The 15,138-nt window shown below is 32.1% G+C and overlaps 7 protein-coding genes and 3 pseudogenes across 10 annotated transcripts, besides 3 other annotated features; 7 read left to right on the top strand and 3 right to left on the bottom strand.

The window, feature by feature from the left end:
• Positions 1 to 32: 32 nt before the first annotated feature.
• Positions 33 to 10,890: a mobile genetic element.
• Positions 60 to 395, top strand: TVAGG3_0885700 (organellar and viral DNA polymerase type B; the record flags this gene model as incomplete). The annotated part of the gene is made up of 1 exon (XM_051250624.1): positions 60 to 395. The coding sequence occupies one exon, from the start codon at positions 60 to 62 to the stop codon at positions 393 to 395; it is 336 nt and encodes a 111-aa protein (XP_051086099.1).
• Positions 932 to 1,387, top strand: TVAGG3_0885690 (uncharacterized protein; the record flags this gene model as incomplete). Its single annotated transcript, XM_051250623.1, has 1 exon — positions 932 to 1,387. One exon carries the CDS (start codon positions 932 to 934, stop codon positions 1,385 to 1,387), a length of 456 nt encoding a protein of 151 aa, XP_051086098.1.
• TVAGG3_0885680 (uncharacterized protein) lies at positions 1,678 to 2,151 on the bottom strand (the record flags this gene model as incomplete). The annotated part of the gene is made up of 1 exon (XM_051250622.1): positions 1,678 to 2,151. One exon carries the CDS (start codon positions 2,149 to 2,151, stop codon positions 1,678 to 1,680), a length of 474 nt encoding a protein of 157 aa, XP_051086097.1.
• TVAGG3_0885670 lies at positions 2,243 to 5,426 on the top strand (annotated as a pseudogene). The gene has a single exon. A coding segment is annotated over exon 1 (3,184 nt).
• Positions 5,440 to 6,015, top strand: TVAGG3_0885660 (organellar and viral DNA polymerase type B; the record flags this gene model as incomplete). Its single annotated transcript, XM_001288510.2, has 1 exon — positions 5,440 to 6,015. The coding sequence occupies one exon, from the start codon at positions 5,440 to 5,442 to the stop codon at positions 6,013 to 6,015; it is 576 nt and encodes a 191-aa protein (XP_001288511.2).
• TVAGG3_0885650 lies at positions 6,076 to 6,931 on the bottom strand (annotated as a pseudogene). Its single transcript has one exon. A coding segment is annotated over exon 1 (856 nt).
• On the top strand, positions 7,251 to 7,685 carry TVAGG3_0885640 (uncharacterized protein; the record flags this gene model as incomplete). The annotated part of the gene is made up of 1 exon (XM_051250621.1): positions 7,251 to 7,685. The coding sequence occupies one exon, from the start codon at positions 7,251 to 7,253 to the stop codon at positions 7,683 to 7,685; it is 435 nt and encodes a 144-aa protein (XP_051086096.1).
• Positions 7,713 to 9,287, top strand: TVAGG3_0885630 (uncharacterized protein; the record flags this gene model as incomplete). The annotated part of the gene is made up of 1 exon (XM_051250620.1): positions 7,713 to 9,287. The coding sequence occupies one exon, from the start codon at positions 7,713 to 7,715 to the stop codon at positions 9,285 to 9,287; it is 1,575 nt and encodes a 524-aa protein (XP_051086095.1).
• On the top strand, positions 9,318 to 9,775 carry TVAGG3_0885620 (annotated as a pseudogene). Its single transcript has one exon. A coding segment is annotated over exon 1 (458 nt).
• Positions 10,213 to 10,647, bottom strand: TVAGG3_0885610 (uncharacterized protein; the record flags this gene model as incomplete). Its single annotated transcript, XM_001292036.1, has 1 exon — positions 10,213 to 10,647. One exon carries the CDS (start codon positions 10,645 to 10,647, stop codon positions 10,213 to 10,215), a length of 435 nt encoding a protein of 144 aa, XP_001292037.1.
• Positions 10,891 to 15,138: part of a mobile genetic element that runs on past the window's edge.
• Positions 10,907 to 14,787: a mobile genetic element.

Here is a 15,138-nt window from a genome sequence, read left to right as displayed (position 1 = left end):
GCAGCTTTTGAGTTAAAGAAAACCATTGACGCCTTAGTTGTTTAGCTGGTTTTATTTCAATGTATAACGCAAAAACGATGCCGCAATGTTCAAAATGTAAAGCAGCAATAAGAAAATATAACTACTCAGTCAAAGAGATAGAAAGAATGCGAAACGACTATGCAGACTTAAAGAAAGAAGCAGAAAAGCCAGCAGAAGATAAAATGGATATGTTGACATTTCTTAATAAAAACTATCCAACAGCAGAAGATTTCCTTCTGTCTGACGTCAAGAAGAAATATAAAGAGACTTTCGGCATTGTTAAAACATTCGATGTACTAAAAGAAGAAATAGAAGCTACAAAACTGTTTAGGATTTCAAATATACATCGTACAATTCATGTAAAACGCTTGTGAAAAAAAGAGGTGAAAAATTAGGTGAAAAAACAGGTGAAATCTCACCTCTTCACCTAAAAATTATTTTTATTGAATTCAGCACAAAAATCATGAATTTCCTTAGTTAGAAAAATAACGCTAATTTTTTTCTAACAAATTTTTTTATTTTGTATGTAAAGACAGTAATGTCAACATCAGAGAACACAACAACAGTTATAGTCCATGAAGCTATAAATGAAGAATACGAGTACATACAGTATAACAAACAGTTACGTCTCATTCGTTCAGTCAAAGATGACATGTACCAAATGCAAAGTATAATGAATGCTCTTCGTTCTACAAAGCAAGCATATCATTGGTTTGAAAACCAACAGACAAAAGAACTTTTAGAAGAATTTCCTCATATGATTGCTTCCCTCGGAAAACCGAGAGAAGAGATTCCGTACGAAAATCGCAAGAATTTGGCTCCTGGTTTGAAAGGTTATTATGTTCATAGACTTTTAGTAAACGCTGTAGCAATGTGGGCTTCACCTCGTTATGCTTGTTATATTTTCATGATGTTAGATGAACTATATAAAGCAGAACGTGGAGAGATGGAAAAGAAACTTCAAGCAAAAGATGAAGTCATTGAATCCAAAGACAAAAGCATACAGAAAAGAATACCGCGTTCAGTACCAAAAGGAAAGGAAAAGAGTTATAAGTATATGATTTATACTGAAGAGTTGGAGAAAGAAGAAGATAAAGATATGGTTATGTTACATTTAGTCAGAAGAAACAACAAAAGCTTTTATGACTTAGCTAAAATATATAAATCTGACAGAAACTGGTTCTATCGTGAAAACTTACCGATTTCAATGACACCGAATGAGCAAATAAAGGAAATTGTCAAAAATACTCTTCCTCAAACACACTATGACATCAAAGGTTGCACAATACTTACATTCAAAGAAGACTTACCATTACTGAAGGAAAAAATAACAGAATATTTCGATAACTTCAAAGAGGAAGAATAAAAAAATCTAAGCTAATTTTATTTTTTTTTATAAAATTTTATCTCATATGAAAGAACATGAATTTAGAATATTCGGAACTCATGACAGAAGAAGAGAACGAACAACATGTAAAAGATTATGCAAAATTTCTGAAGACATACAAAGCATTTAAACAATATCTAAATGCTTCTAAAGATTATGCAAAATTTCTGAAGGTATATAAAGCTTATGAAAAAGCGTATGAAAAGTTTATACATTGGGGAATTGTTGTAAAATATCCATATGAAGACTAACCAAAAATATATTTTTGCTTAAATAGCTTCAGGGTCTATTTCTTCAACCATTTCACTTCCTTCGTCAATGTCAATAGAAGCTTCTTCAACCTTTGGTAAGAATTTCTGTATAACATCTTTGTTCGTTATTGTCTTCAGAGATGAAGGATAATATTTCACATTTGTTTCACCTTTCTTATATTCTTTCTGTTCGGAAAGATTTAAAGCAATACTGAAGAAGTCAATGTTAGAGTTCTTTATAACAGTATAGTGTGTATCTTTGACATTCACGAAGAAACTCTTTTGTTTCAAAACTACTGCTAACTCTTGTGAAGTATAACGTTTGCGGTCAATGACGATAGCTAATGGTCTGACATACTGACCAAACTTAGATTCTTTCACAAACTTCTTGTTAAAGATAACATTAACATTTGAAGCATTATTGAACTCATTCTTGATGGCAGTAGCGAGAGCATTGTATGAAAAGAACTTGCAATCTTGCATGTGTTTCATTAAAATAAAAATATTAAATTATTTTGAAAAATAACTTAAAAAAATCTAATCTAATTTTTTCAAAAAATATTTTTTTTATTTCCTACTAAAGATGTATCGGAAGTTGTCTAAGTTGGAACACTCGGAAATAAAACAACTTCTTACAGAAGCTAACATAGATGTTGCAAAGCATTACGCAACAAACAAAAAAGCACTCGCTGACTTCATTAAAGACTATAATGGTGCAATAAGTTATGATAGAATTCATGAGTTCATAAAGCCGCAACGCGGCGAGGACGAAGTCCATGCAAGAGCATTTCCTTTAAATGACGTTGCTATTGACTTATATCATAGACGTTCAGTACCTCATGAAGTAAGAAGAGAAATGTTTGACATAACACATGCAAACGTTGGTGAAACAAGAAGAAGAGACGACACACTGAAACAACAGAGAAGAGAGATGTTGAAGAGCGCTATAGAACAAGTTCGCAAAGCTAACGATGTCCTTCGTTCCATTGACGACAAACCAAAAGAAGGTGAGAGATGGTTAAAGAAAGATGAAGAGAATAGGAAGAGAAATGTGAAGTCAGGCAATAGACTCATTGACTTTAACATCGAAGCTTTAGATGAACCAAACAGAGACTACTTACACAAACATTTCGGTAAGGTTTTCATGAGACTCTTAGAGAAATTAAAATAAACTCCAACAAAGATGGATGGTATATAAACTTGGTGGAAAGTATGAATGTTCTACGTTAAACCTCAATAATATTGGAACATTACTACATCAGCTCTTGAAGGAGAACTTTATATCAGAGATAGAAGCAAATGCTGCAGGTATTGTTGAAATGCACTATGACTTCTTCTTGACAAACATAAAGAATCTTACCGAAATAAAGATGTATGATTTAACAGAATATGAAGGCTTAACGATGTCAGATGTAAAGAAAGGCAAACCAAAAAAGAGACCATATAGAGATGAAAGCACACTGACAAATGACCAGAAAGCCATTTTGGAAGCTCTTAAGCAAACAGGAAACCCAGCACTTATAGAAAGCTTTTGGAAAGATAATGGTGAAAAGAAGTTTTATAAGAAGAGAAGCGGTCAGTTCTGGAAGTATCTTTGCACATTACCTATAAATCTTGAACGCTACCAAATCTTCAATGAATTGAACAAAAGAACTGCAGCACTTATGACAGAAGACAATTGTTTCGTTTATGCTTGCATTCAGGCTGGAGTAGATGGAGAGACTATTGACCACATGAGAGAAGTCATTCGTGTTAGAGACTTTCCTCAAAGTAAAGTACAAGAAATTTCTGACGCAACAGGTATAGCATTTAATGTTACCATTGGTTATTTCAATGACTCAAGACATAATGAAATAAAGAGATACATACCAAAAGAATGTGAAACTGTTCGAACTATTGACTTACTTCTTGTTGAAGACCACTACATGCTAAACGAAAGATTACCAATGACAACATATTTCGTCAGAAATTACAAAGAAATTCTCAAAGCTTGTGGTGGAATGAACATTGAGAAACAAATGAAGATTTATACAAAGAGAGAATATAAATATGTAGTTCGTTATGATAGAACAACACCGTTATGGGATGTTATGAAAACATTGTGGGAGTGCAAATATTTCGAACCTATTTCTTATGGAGAACTTTTCACATATACGACTGACTTATATAAACAGAACCTTGCACCATTTAAAGACTTGTCATATGCTCCAAAGTATTGTGTACAACTGAAGAAGAAAGCCGAGTCAAAAGAAGTAAATAAAAATAAGTGCAAGTTCATTCCTGAGCACGTTTTCTTTGCTGACTTTGAGTGCAGTACCGATGGCTTTCATAAAGCTTTTAACATATGTTACGACAGTGAAGATGGTTCAGTGAGTGAAAGCATTTGGGGCCAGAACTGTGCAACAGAATTTTTGGAACGACTTCCTGACAAGAGTTTAATATATTTCCATAACCTCAGTTATGATAAACTTCATCTTAAGACACATGACAGAAGTGAAAGGAACTCCCATCATTAAAGGTTCACGAACAATGCAAATAACTGGCTTATATAAAGGAAGGGCAATTATTATAAAAGACTCTTACAGTGTTATAAATAAGAAGCTTAAACTATTTCCTGCTATGTTTAACTTACAAACAGGACCGAAAGAAGTATTTCCATATAACTACTACAGCAGTGTTTTGTTAGCAAATGACAACAGAACTGGTGTCATTTCTGAAGCGTGTAAGTTTGTAAAAGATATTGATACGTTCATGAAAAACATAGATTCCATCAAAGGTTGCAGAATAGATGAGAACCACTTCGACTTAGAAAAATATAGCACATTCTATTGCAAACAAGATGTAAGAATTTTAAGAGAAGGTTTTGTTAAGTTCAGAAATGATATATTGAAAGAGTTTGATTTAAACGTTTATTATTACGTTAGCATTTGTTCAATTGCTAACAAATTATTTGAGAACAGAGTGTACTTCCCGAATGGAAATTTATATGACCTCTCAAATAAACCAAGAGAATTTATTTCACGCTGTATTCAAGGTGGAAGATGTATGCTGTCAGATAACATGAAACAAAAGAGTGAAAAGAAACTCATTGCTGACTTCGACGCTGTTTCATTATATCCATCAGCTATAGCAAGACTTTATACTTTAGAAGGTATTCCAAAGGTTATGAAGAAAGAAATGTTAAGCACAGAGTATCTCATGAGACATTTATTCGATGACGACCAAAAGGAACCCATTGGTGAAAAGTTTATGTCTGGCTTCTTTGTTCTCATTAAGATAACAGAGATTGGAATACATAGACACTTTCCTTTAATAGTTTGTGACCCTGAACTAAATCCAGAACTTAACGTTCCCAGAAGTTCAAACACTTGCTGTTTAATGTATGTTGACCATATAACATTACAAGACCTCATAAAATATCAAGGTGTCAAATGTGAAGTGTTGCAAGGATACTATTACGATGGAAACAGAGATATTAGAATAAGAGATGAAGTAAAGAAGTTGTTTGAGTTAAGGTTAAAGTATAAGAAAGAAGGAAATCCTTTGCAAGAAAATATAAAGCTCATTCTGAACAGTATTTATGGCAAAACTATTCTATCTCCTATTGAGTCAAAAATAACCATAGTAAATGACAAAGATGCTATAAGATATGCCATCAGAAACTACAACCATATAGTGAAGTTCGAAGGTTTGGATGGTTCAGATAAAACTATTTTCAAGCTAACGAAAAGCATTTGCAGACACTTTAACTTCTGTCCACTTGGTGTTAACATTCTGTCTATGTCGAAGAGAATAATGTGTGAAGTATTCTGTACTGCTGAGGACTTAGGAATGGACATCTTTTATAGCGATACGGACAGTATGCATCTCTACAATGAAGATATCCCTCGTTTAGCTGAAGAGTTTGAGAAGCGTTATGGAAGAGTTCTCATTGGTAAAAACCTTGGTCAATTTCATAGCGACTTTGCAGAAATCACAAAAGATAAACAAAGTTTAGCATACAAGTCAATATTTTGTGGAAAGAAGACTTACATAGACTTACTCACGAATGATTTAAATGAAGTTGCATTTCACTGCAGAATGAAAGGCGTGAAGCAAGATGTTATTGCTTTAACCGCTAATGAAATGTTTCCTGACTCTGTTCAGTGTTTCTATGATGAAGATAAAGGTTTAATGGTTCCGCAAGGAAAATTTGACAAAGACTCTGAGTTCAGTTTAATGAAACTTTACAAAGCACTTCATGATGGTCAAGAGATTGGATTTGACTTATGTAAGTCTTCTAGTCCTTGCTTTGCTGAAAAGTTTAACTTCTCAATAACGACTAAAACAAGCTTTATTCGTAAGTTGAAGTTCTGAGGTCATTTATTTTTGTCAGCAATGAGGTCATTCGTGATAAAAATAAGCCCATGAGGTCATTTACAATACTGCGATGGTAGAGTTTAAGAGTTGTGCTTCAATGTAGAGACAGTCCTTATGGTCTGGAGGTAGCAAAACAGGTGCTTTATGGTCATGAGTGGAGAACATGTCTATCCAAAACTCACGATTGAAGCCAGTTAATTTATAGTATTTAGGGTTAGGAAGTGGTGAAGTTCTTGTATGACCAATGAACTCATTTTCAACTCCTTTACTTAGGTTTGAATATAATATTGCTTGTTTTCTATCCCAAATACCTGGAAATCTAATTTCGGAAAATTCATTTTTCCTCGGAAGCATTGCATCATAATTGAAAACATTCTTGAAATCATCACTTGGTTCAGAGATTTGAAATCTTATACGTAATGAATTTTCTTTCTTTTTAGCTACTTCATTGAATGGTGAGAATACAATGAATTGACAGTCATGAGTTCCATCTTCATTTTCATTAAATTCATAATGAAAGTCTATAAGTTGTGGCTGACTACCTTCTTCTTTCAGTTGTGCAAGAAACTCACGTAAAGGCTGTAAAGTTTGTACTTCAATGTTGAACTTTTTCTCGAACATCTCATTAAATGAAATCATACATTGTTGCAATGTTGTATCGTCTTTAAAGTATTTGTATATGTGAATGTTTTGGGCGCTTAAAGACTGTTCGTCATTTTCTATCTCGACTTGAAGTATAAAGTCAACCTTTCTGAAAGCACGTGTTATATACATATGTTATGCCAATGTACTTCTCTTCATTTATGTTCACAATCCAGTCTGTTGGAAACTTAAACGTTACTCTGTTCCCCTTTATTTTGACGTCAGGGTTTTCACTACTGAACGCAACAGATAAAGGTATTTGTCTATACATTTAATTCGGATAAAAATAAACCATTTACTCTTTCTTTGCTTCAGCTTTTCTTCTTCAGCTTTTCTCTAGCTTTCTTCAGCAAACGTGGGTTCTTTTGTCTTCCAGCAGCTAATGCAGCAAGTTGTTTTTCACTAAGTTTTCTCTTTGGTCTCTCTGGCTTTTGTTCTTGTTTTTGTTCCTTCAGTTCGGATAAAATTTGCTCACGAATTTCTTTCTTCAATGCTTCAACATCTATGACCCCTTGGGTCTTGTCCGTAGGGCTTGTCTGAGTCATTTGACTGCAGATAAAAAACAAAATTAAAACTTTAACCGATGTAAAATGAGCTTGTCAAAATCAGAGCGAGAGTCTATTATATTAAATGACGCAAGAGGAATACAACATCCTTTCTATTACGTAAGTCAGAGTAAAGATGGTAAAATATACGTAAGAAAAAGAAAGGTTCCATTAGCGAATGCAGAAAGCGACAACATTAAGGTGTATGGCAAGGGTGAAGTCCACGAAGCCCATATAAAACCTTCTGTTCAAACTGAGCCACCAATAGAACCAGAAGAAAAGAAGCCAGATGTACTTTCAATAACGAACCAAGAGCTTATTGCAAAGTTCGTGAATTTCATTGAAAAACAAACCGAGTCAAAGAATCCTGACCCGCCAGTGAAAGAAGTTGAGACAAAAGAGAATGTACAGTTCATTGAAAATGTCAAGAAACAACTTCCACCACGAATGCCAAGAAGAAGAGTGAGAATAATGAAGTAAATAGATATTTTTATCTGAAGTAAATACATGCAGAACGAACAGTTAAACGAATTTACTCCAGCAGAGCATATTCATCAGATTCGCTCATATTTCGATATCATAGACAATGCAGTTCAAATTGGTGACACTAATAGAAAATATTCTGACGCAAAGATTCCATCACAACCTGGAACTGCTAAAGATAACACATGGGTAACATTCAATCTCTCACCTCCTGGTGAAAATATGTTGGACCTTTACAATACATTCATTACGTATAAAATGGAAGGTCAATTTATTGTAGATAAAGAAATTGGTTCAGGTTCCAATAAAACAAACCCACCAGGATTTTGGATTGGTTTCGATGACGCTTTCTATGCAGTTGCTGGATATCAAATCCTTGCAAATGGTCGTATCGTATATTCTCAAGACAACGCAAGAGAAGAAGCATATATAACTTCAAACTCACAAACTACCGAACAAATAAAGAAAGTAGATGTTTTCTCAAAGACTCGACATGAAGATGTATGGAGTCATTCGGGAACATGCAGAACAGGACAAATTGTTAGTGGTCCAATTACAGCAGGAAAATCATTTGATTTTAAGCTTCGTTTAAGAATTCCTGTTAGAAGATTCCTTCCATTAGAAGCTATTCGATTTATTCCAGCTTTTGCAGGAAACATTCAGCTTAAAGTAAAGTTCAGTAGCGACGCCTTACAATGCACATCTATATCTGTAAATGATATCATTGCTTTCAATCCAACTCTTAAAGTTGCATTTGCTTCAGATTCAAATCCACCGACAAATAAATTTGTTCCATGGAATGAACCATTCACTATGATAACGAAGGCAGTAGAAGCTAGTGGAACAGTTACTATTACAACTGTAACCCAGCAACTATTTCGAACAAAGATGGATTTTAATGAATGTTTCATTCATCCAAAGTCATTCTCTTTAGACCCTAACATTTATACAGAACTTGTAGAACATTATACAAACGAGGCTTTATGTTTTCCTGTTAAAGTTATGGATTGGATTCCTATGGACGGTTCATTCTCAAAGAATACAGATAGTTCAAGTGCAACATTTACAGCAGCTTATACGCCTATTAATGTTAAAAGTATTTGGGCACTATTTAGAAAGAAAGACAACTATTATGTTAATTTTGAGAACCCTAAGTTTAAATATCTTCAGCTTTCCATGGGAGCTTATGGAAATATGCCTGCAGAACCTGAAAAATCATATGGACCTGTATTTTATGAAATGGTTGCGAACGCCTGCAATACAAACAATGATATGATAGGATTTAATGAAGATGTTATGAGGTCATTGGTGGATGATGGTAGTGTGGAACATAAATGGGATAGCTATGACAACACACATTTCTTATGTGGTTTTCCAACAGAAGTGGACTTTTGCTTCCAGCAAGGTCAAACATCTACTGCTCCAATAACATACAAATTGTCTGTTAAAGGACCTATTGAACTAGCAACTGAAAATGTACCAAAGCCACTTATTGGATTTATGAGGGATTGTTGCTTTGCCATTCAGGTGCGTGCTAATGGCATCCCCATAATAAGATTAGATGACTATAACTTAGCTACGGACGACAGTGAGGAATAAAGGATGAACGTTTATTTTTAAAGCTTATAAATGAGTTCTTCATCAAGCTCTCGTGAACCTTCACCATCTATGAAACAAACTTTACCAAACGATTATGGAGCACCTATTGAATATTTCTTACGAGCTGCACAATGGCAAAGAGCAGTCTCACCAAGGTTAGGTGTTCCACCAGCTCCTGTCAAAAATAGCATTTGGTCAAGTCCTTATATAAGATATGGTCTCCCACTAGGTTTGCTAGCTACAGCAGGAGCAGTTATGATGTTGAAAAGAAATAAAGCAAATGTTGTAAATAATACTGAAGTAGCTGAAGTTAAACAAACTCCAACACCTTCGCCAAAACCAACGCCTTCACAAGCAAAACCTTCAATGACTCCTGAACCTATGGAAGTACAAACTCCTGTTCAAAAGTCAACTCCTAAACCGACTCCAAATTTAAACCAGAACCTACTCCTCAAATAAATCGTAAAACTCCTGCGTTTCCTTACTGAAAAAATAACGTTATTTTTATTTAATATTAAAATTTTTATTTGATTGAAATGACAAATAAAGTCACTGAAGCAATGAAACAAAAGTTTTTGGTAGAATATTAAATCAGGAACTGTTCCAGAAGGTTTTTACATTCATACTATGAAGGATGGTAGAGTTCAGTTTAGAAAGATAAAGCAACCATTAGATAGAGAAGGTATATTAAGGAAAGATTAAACTTCATGAGGACAACATTGCTGAACTTAAGAAGAAGCTAGAAGAGTTGGAGAAAGGAAGAGAGTTATAAAGCAATGAATTCAACAGGGTGAAAAACCGGGTGAAAAAAGAGGTGAGATTTCACCACTTCACCTAAATTTATTTTTGTGCTATGTTTTCATACGTGTGAGGGTGGTGATATCATTAATTTTTAAATAAATGTGGGAACAAAAATAAAGCATATCTACTCAACAGGAATGAGACCCTTACTGACTATGTATTCGTTTAATGCTTGATGAAAACAATGGTACATATTATCGTATGGGTATACACAACGTCTGTTTCCATCGTCGTCGTATATGTAGAGCTCAAATCCAGTCCAACCTTCTTTTGTACAATATGTAGCTTTATTTAAGTATGCATTTATGTAGATAAGGCAATTTTCTTCATCGCTCCAGAAATAATTTTTGTTCTTTGTTGAAATAGTTTTCGTTCCTCTGCGACCATAAGGAATGTATGCAATGAACTTTGCGTCATAAGGGATTGTAATATATTCAGGGTTTCTTTCATCGTCAATGGGTCTGTCTTTGTTAAAATGCATGTTTCTCAGTTTTACTTGAGTTTTGAATAGTTCACGGAAACGTTCTGGGAAAGAGTCATAGTAAATGTAGTCGGACATGTCTTTGTAATGAAATAAAAAATTAAAAAAAATAAAAATAAGGTTATTTTTATTTAGTGAGGACGGTAGGGAATTCGTTAGTGAAGTCGTTTATGTGTCAGATGGTTTTGTAAATATTTAAGGTTAAGTTGGTGTTATGGTTGTGTTGTAAAATATACGTTACTGGTTTCGTAAAGTGTCAAAACCGCTAAGTGGTGTACGGAGGCGCGCAGTGCCACAGTACGCGACTTAGGGATACTAACTAGGAATGACAAAAGGTGAGATATAAAAATTGCTCACATTTGCTCACATTTTGGCACTTTTTTTGTACGTTTGTCAAAAAATTGTGAGGAAGATCTCACAAAAATAGTCAAAATGTGAGCAAATTTTGAGAAGTGCTCACATTTTGACATACAATTATTTTCATACGTTTTTTTGATGAATTCTAATAAAACTTCATTACCACTTTCAGAACGAAGCGTAACTTTTCAGCACGTAACGCTCTATCATGTGTAGTGACATATTATTCAAAAAAACTCAGATTGCTTATCTTATAATAACAATTTCATTAGAAAAAATGCACGATTTCACGCTAAAACTTTGAAGCAATTCTTAAATTCGGATAAAAAATCGATATGTATTACACTTTAAACTTCAAAAAATGGTTCAAAATTTAGACTTAGTTTATCTTAACAATATAGCAGATTTTAAGCCGAACAAGTAGGAGTAATAGAAATAGCTCTTGAAAATAATTACAATTAGTAATATGTAAGTCAAAGTTCGAGTATTCTAATAAATAAACGTTCCGGATTTTCTTTACTACAAGAATCAATACTTAATATATAGAAGCAACAGTAAAAACTTATTAGAGATTCAAAAAGAAAGTTGACTAAAGAGAATCTTTTTATATAAGTAATTTTATTTTTTTGAAATACGAGATCGAATAAACATGTATTTTATTTTATTACTATAATAATACGTTTTTACATAGTAAGAAAGTTTAGAGACTGAAATGAAATTAAAAATTGAGAAAAAAATAAAGCTTTTCTATAAAAATTCATATTAATATATAGTATAATGATATTACAATTTATTGATAGTTGTGTTAGAAAAAAGGTACATTCACTATTTTTGACAAAATTTTAAATTTTCATGGGGTTGTAAATCTTATAATAACTAGATGAATAAGGAATAAATCCCAGTATGATGTGCATCATTATATTAAACACTATATGTAAGGCTGGTGATTCTATTAACACTTATGAAGATCTATAGTATTTGAGCAGATAAATTTGATAATTTCCAAAACTCTTATATTTCAAAATTAAAGTGTGCGAATGCATTTAAATGAGAGCAAAAAGAGATTGATGCTGTTAAAACTATGTGTTAATTTGCAATTATTTCGCATCACAAGAACTACCCAGTAAATTCGGCTATCTTTCTTTGCAATTATTCTCCATTATACATATAATATAATGGTTAGGGTTTGAAGAAAAGTTACTAGAGAATTATTGACTTTTGAAATAATGCAGAATTTTACTTGAAGAAATCATTAATTTATGAGTTCCAAATTGCTAAGCATGACGAAGGATCATTAAATTTGCTACAATTAAATACACTTATTGCAGAATTAAGATTTTTGAAATTAAAAGTTTGAAATATTGCCTTTTTGAATAAAAATTTAAATTTTATTATATAATCATGATAATATCTTATAGAAATTAAAAGAAAATATTTTAAACCATTCAAATATTTTGAATGTCTTATCAATTTAAAATATTAAAAGATAGCTTGATTTTATCATCATTAGTTGTTATCAAAGTTTTCTTCTTTTATGAACAACAGTAAATGATTTGTTAATTACTTGTCTTCCTTTTTCGCAGCAAAATCGAAAGTTATGATGATAATCTTGCTCTCAATTTTGAAACTCTCTGATTTACAAGTAAGCATTCCTTTGGAAAAGCAGTCCTATTCTGTTTTCAAGATATTTTAAAGCCTCAATTTCATACAATGCGCAGATCTATTCGAAATTGCAAGAACTCTCAAGAAAAATGCAGCAGCAAAGAAGATTCCATAGTTTCTAGCATCAAAAATTTACAACCTTAATACAACAGTTAAAGAGAAGCTCGAAAAGAAAATATTTAACCATAAAGCTGGAAACCATTCGATATCTACTATTGGATCTAATAAAAAGTTAATTATAACATATTTAACATGCTATTTGTTGACTTTGTTCCATTATATTACCATATATATCTTTTTGAAATCTAAAATATTTTTACAATTTTAACCATGTGTTGTTGAAACCATATATCAATCTTAGCTAAAGTATAGTTTATGAGCCTGTCACCATCTAACGTATGAATTTTCAAAAATGTCAAATATGTTCATTTTTTCTGTAGATTCAGCCATAATTTCACGTTGTTATACTATTCAACTATTATTTAATATTTTTATCGATTTAAATATATGATGAGATGCTTAGTTCTCCCGGAAATCGATTTTTAATCGCAATTTTAACTTTCCAAAAAAAATTCAAAAATAAAAATCCCTCTCAATTTTCTAAGTTTTATAACTCGCCAAATCTATAGCCAAATTTTTTGGCCCGTATAAATATTGTTTGGCACTATATAGGGATGCTATTTATCATATTTTCATCCCATTTTACTGTTATCGCCTAGTGAATGTACCTTTGTTAGAAAAAATATACAACTAAAATGTCAGTTTTAAAAAATTTAAAAATTATATTAAAACAATAGTCATTGAGGATGGTTAATTGCAAAAACTCAAGAAACTATCATTATCTCTCTTTGCTTAACACATCTACAACTGGAAACATCATTCCAAATGAAGTTCCTCAGTCTCGTCAAAATTTCTCTCTCATCTACAACAAGCTTAACTCAAAACTCAAGAAACTATCATTATCTCTCTTTGCTTAACACATCTACAACTGGAAACATCATTCCAAATGTTGCATTCAAGAATCCTATTATTATTCTTTCTTTCAATCTTTTATATTTACTCTTTAAATTCTAATATAATATAAATTCTTCATTTCCTTTGTTTAAACTTTTTTCATTTTAATACCATTTTATCAGATAGTAATTTTTGTTTTTCTCTGACCAAAAATCTTCTCAATTTAACTCCACCTTCACAAAAATTCATTGAGTTCTCTCAAAATTCTTGTATTTTTGGTATACTTAAAGTATCATCTTCAAATATTTTTTTGGAGAAAATTGACTTTGCATAATATCGTAATACTTTTTAAGGCAGATAGATTTACCGTAAGTTGAAGAACTTTTAATTTGAACAGAAATTATTCAACAAATATTCTTTTTATTTGATCAATAAATTGTAATATCATTATACTATATATTAATATGAATTTTTATAGAAAAGCTTTATTTTTTTCTCAATTTTTAATTTCATTTCAGTCTCTAAACTTTCTTACTATGTAAAAACGTATTATTATAGTAATAAAATAAAATACATGTTTATTCGATCTCGTATTTCAAAAAAATAAAATTACTTATATAAAAAGATTCTCTTTAGTCAACTTTCTTTTTGAATCTCTAATAAGTTTTTACTGTTGCTTCTATATATTAAGTATTGATTCTTGTAGTAAAGAAAATCCGGAACGTTTATTTATTAGAATACTCGAACTTTGACTTACATATTACTAATTGTAATTATTTTCAAGAGCTATTTCTATTACTCCTACTTGTTCGGCTTAAAATCTGCTATATTGTTAAGATAAACTAAGTCTAAATTTTGAACCATTTTTTGAAGTTTAAAGTGTAATACATATCGATTTTTTATCCGAATTTAAGAATTGCTTCAAAGTTTTAGCGTGAAATCGTGCATTTTTTCTAATGAAATTGTTATTATAAGATAAGCAATCTGAGTTTTTTTGAATAATATGTCACTACACATGATAGAGCGTTACGTGCTGAAAAGTTACGCTTCGTTCTGAAAGTGGTAATGAAGTTTTATTAGAATTCATCAAAAAAACGTATGAAAATAATCGTATGTCAAAATGTGAGCACTTCTCAAAATTTGCTCACATTTTGACTATTTTTGTGAGATCTTCCTCATAATTTTTTGACAAACGTACAAAAAAAGTGCCAAAATGTGAGCAAATGTGAGCAATTTTTATATCTCCAAAAGGTAAAGGATATGATGTTAAAGACGACGTTAAGTTTGCTATAAATTGTTACTGGGATGACACGCAGGGAGAAGGAAACCATACACATTTCGTTTCAGGATATACGCAAACAACGGGACAAAGTAAAGAATACATGCCACCTTACATGACAGTTTACGCATGGTATAGAATTGCTTAGTCGTCATTTTCAACTTCTTTAGCATATTCGTCAGGAGTTGTCTTATATTTGTTAGGAACTGTCTTTGAAAGTATACCACCTTGAACTTTGACAAGTTTGAAACGAGGTCTGACAATAGTAGTTTTATCTTCTGCTTGCAGTGTGTACATTTTGCCATGTTTGCCTAAAA

The sequence above is a fragment of the Trichomonas vaginalis genome, chromosome VI, assembly GCF_026262505.1.
Source record: "Trichomonas vaginalis G3 chromosome VI, whole genome shotgun sequence".
Lineage (NCBI taxonomy): Eukaryota > Parabasalia > Trichomonadida > Trichomonadidae > Trichomonas > Trichomonas vaginalis.
Note: the sequence above shows the minus strand (reverse complement) of the source record. Positions and strands in the feature narration are given on the sequence as shown.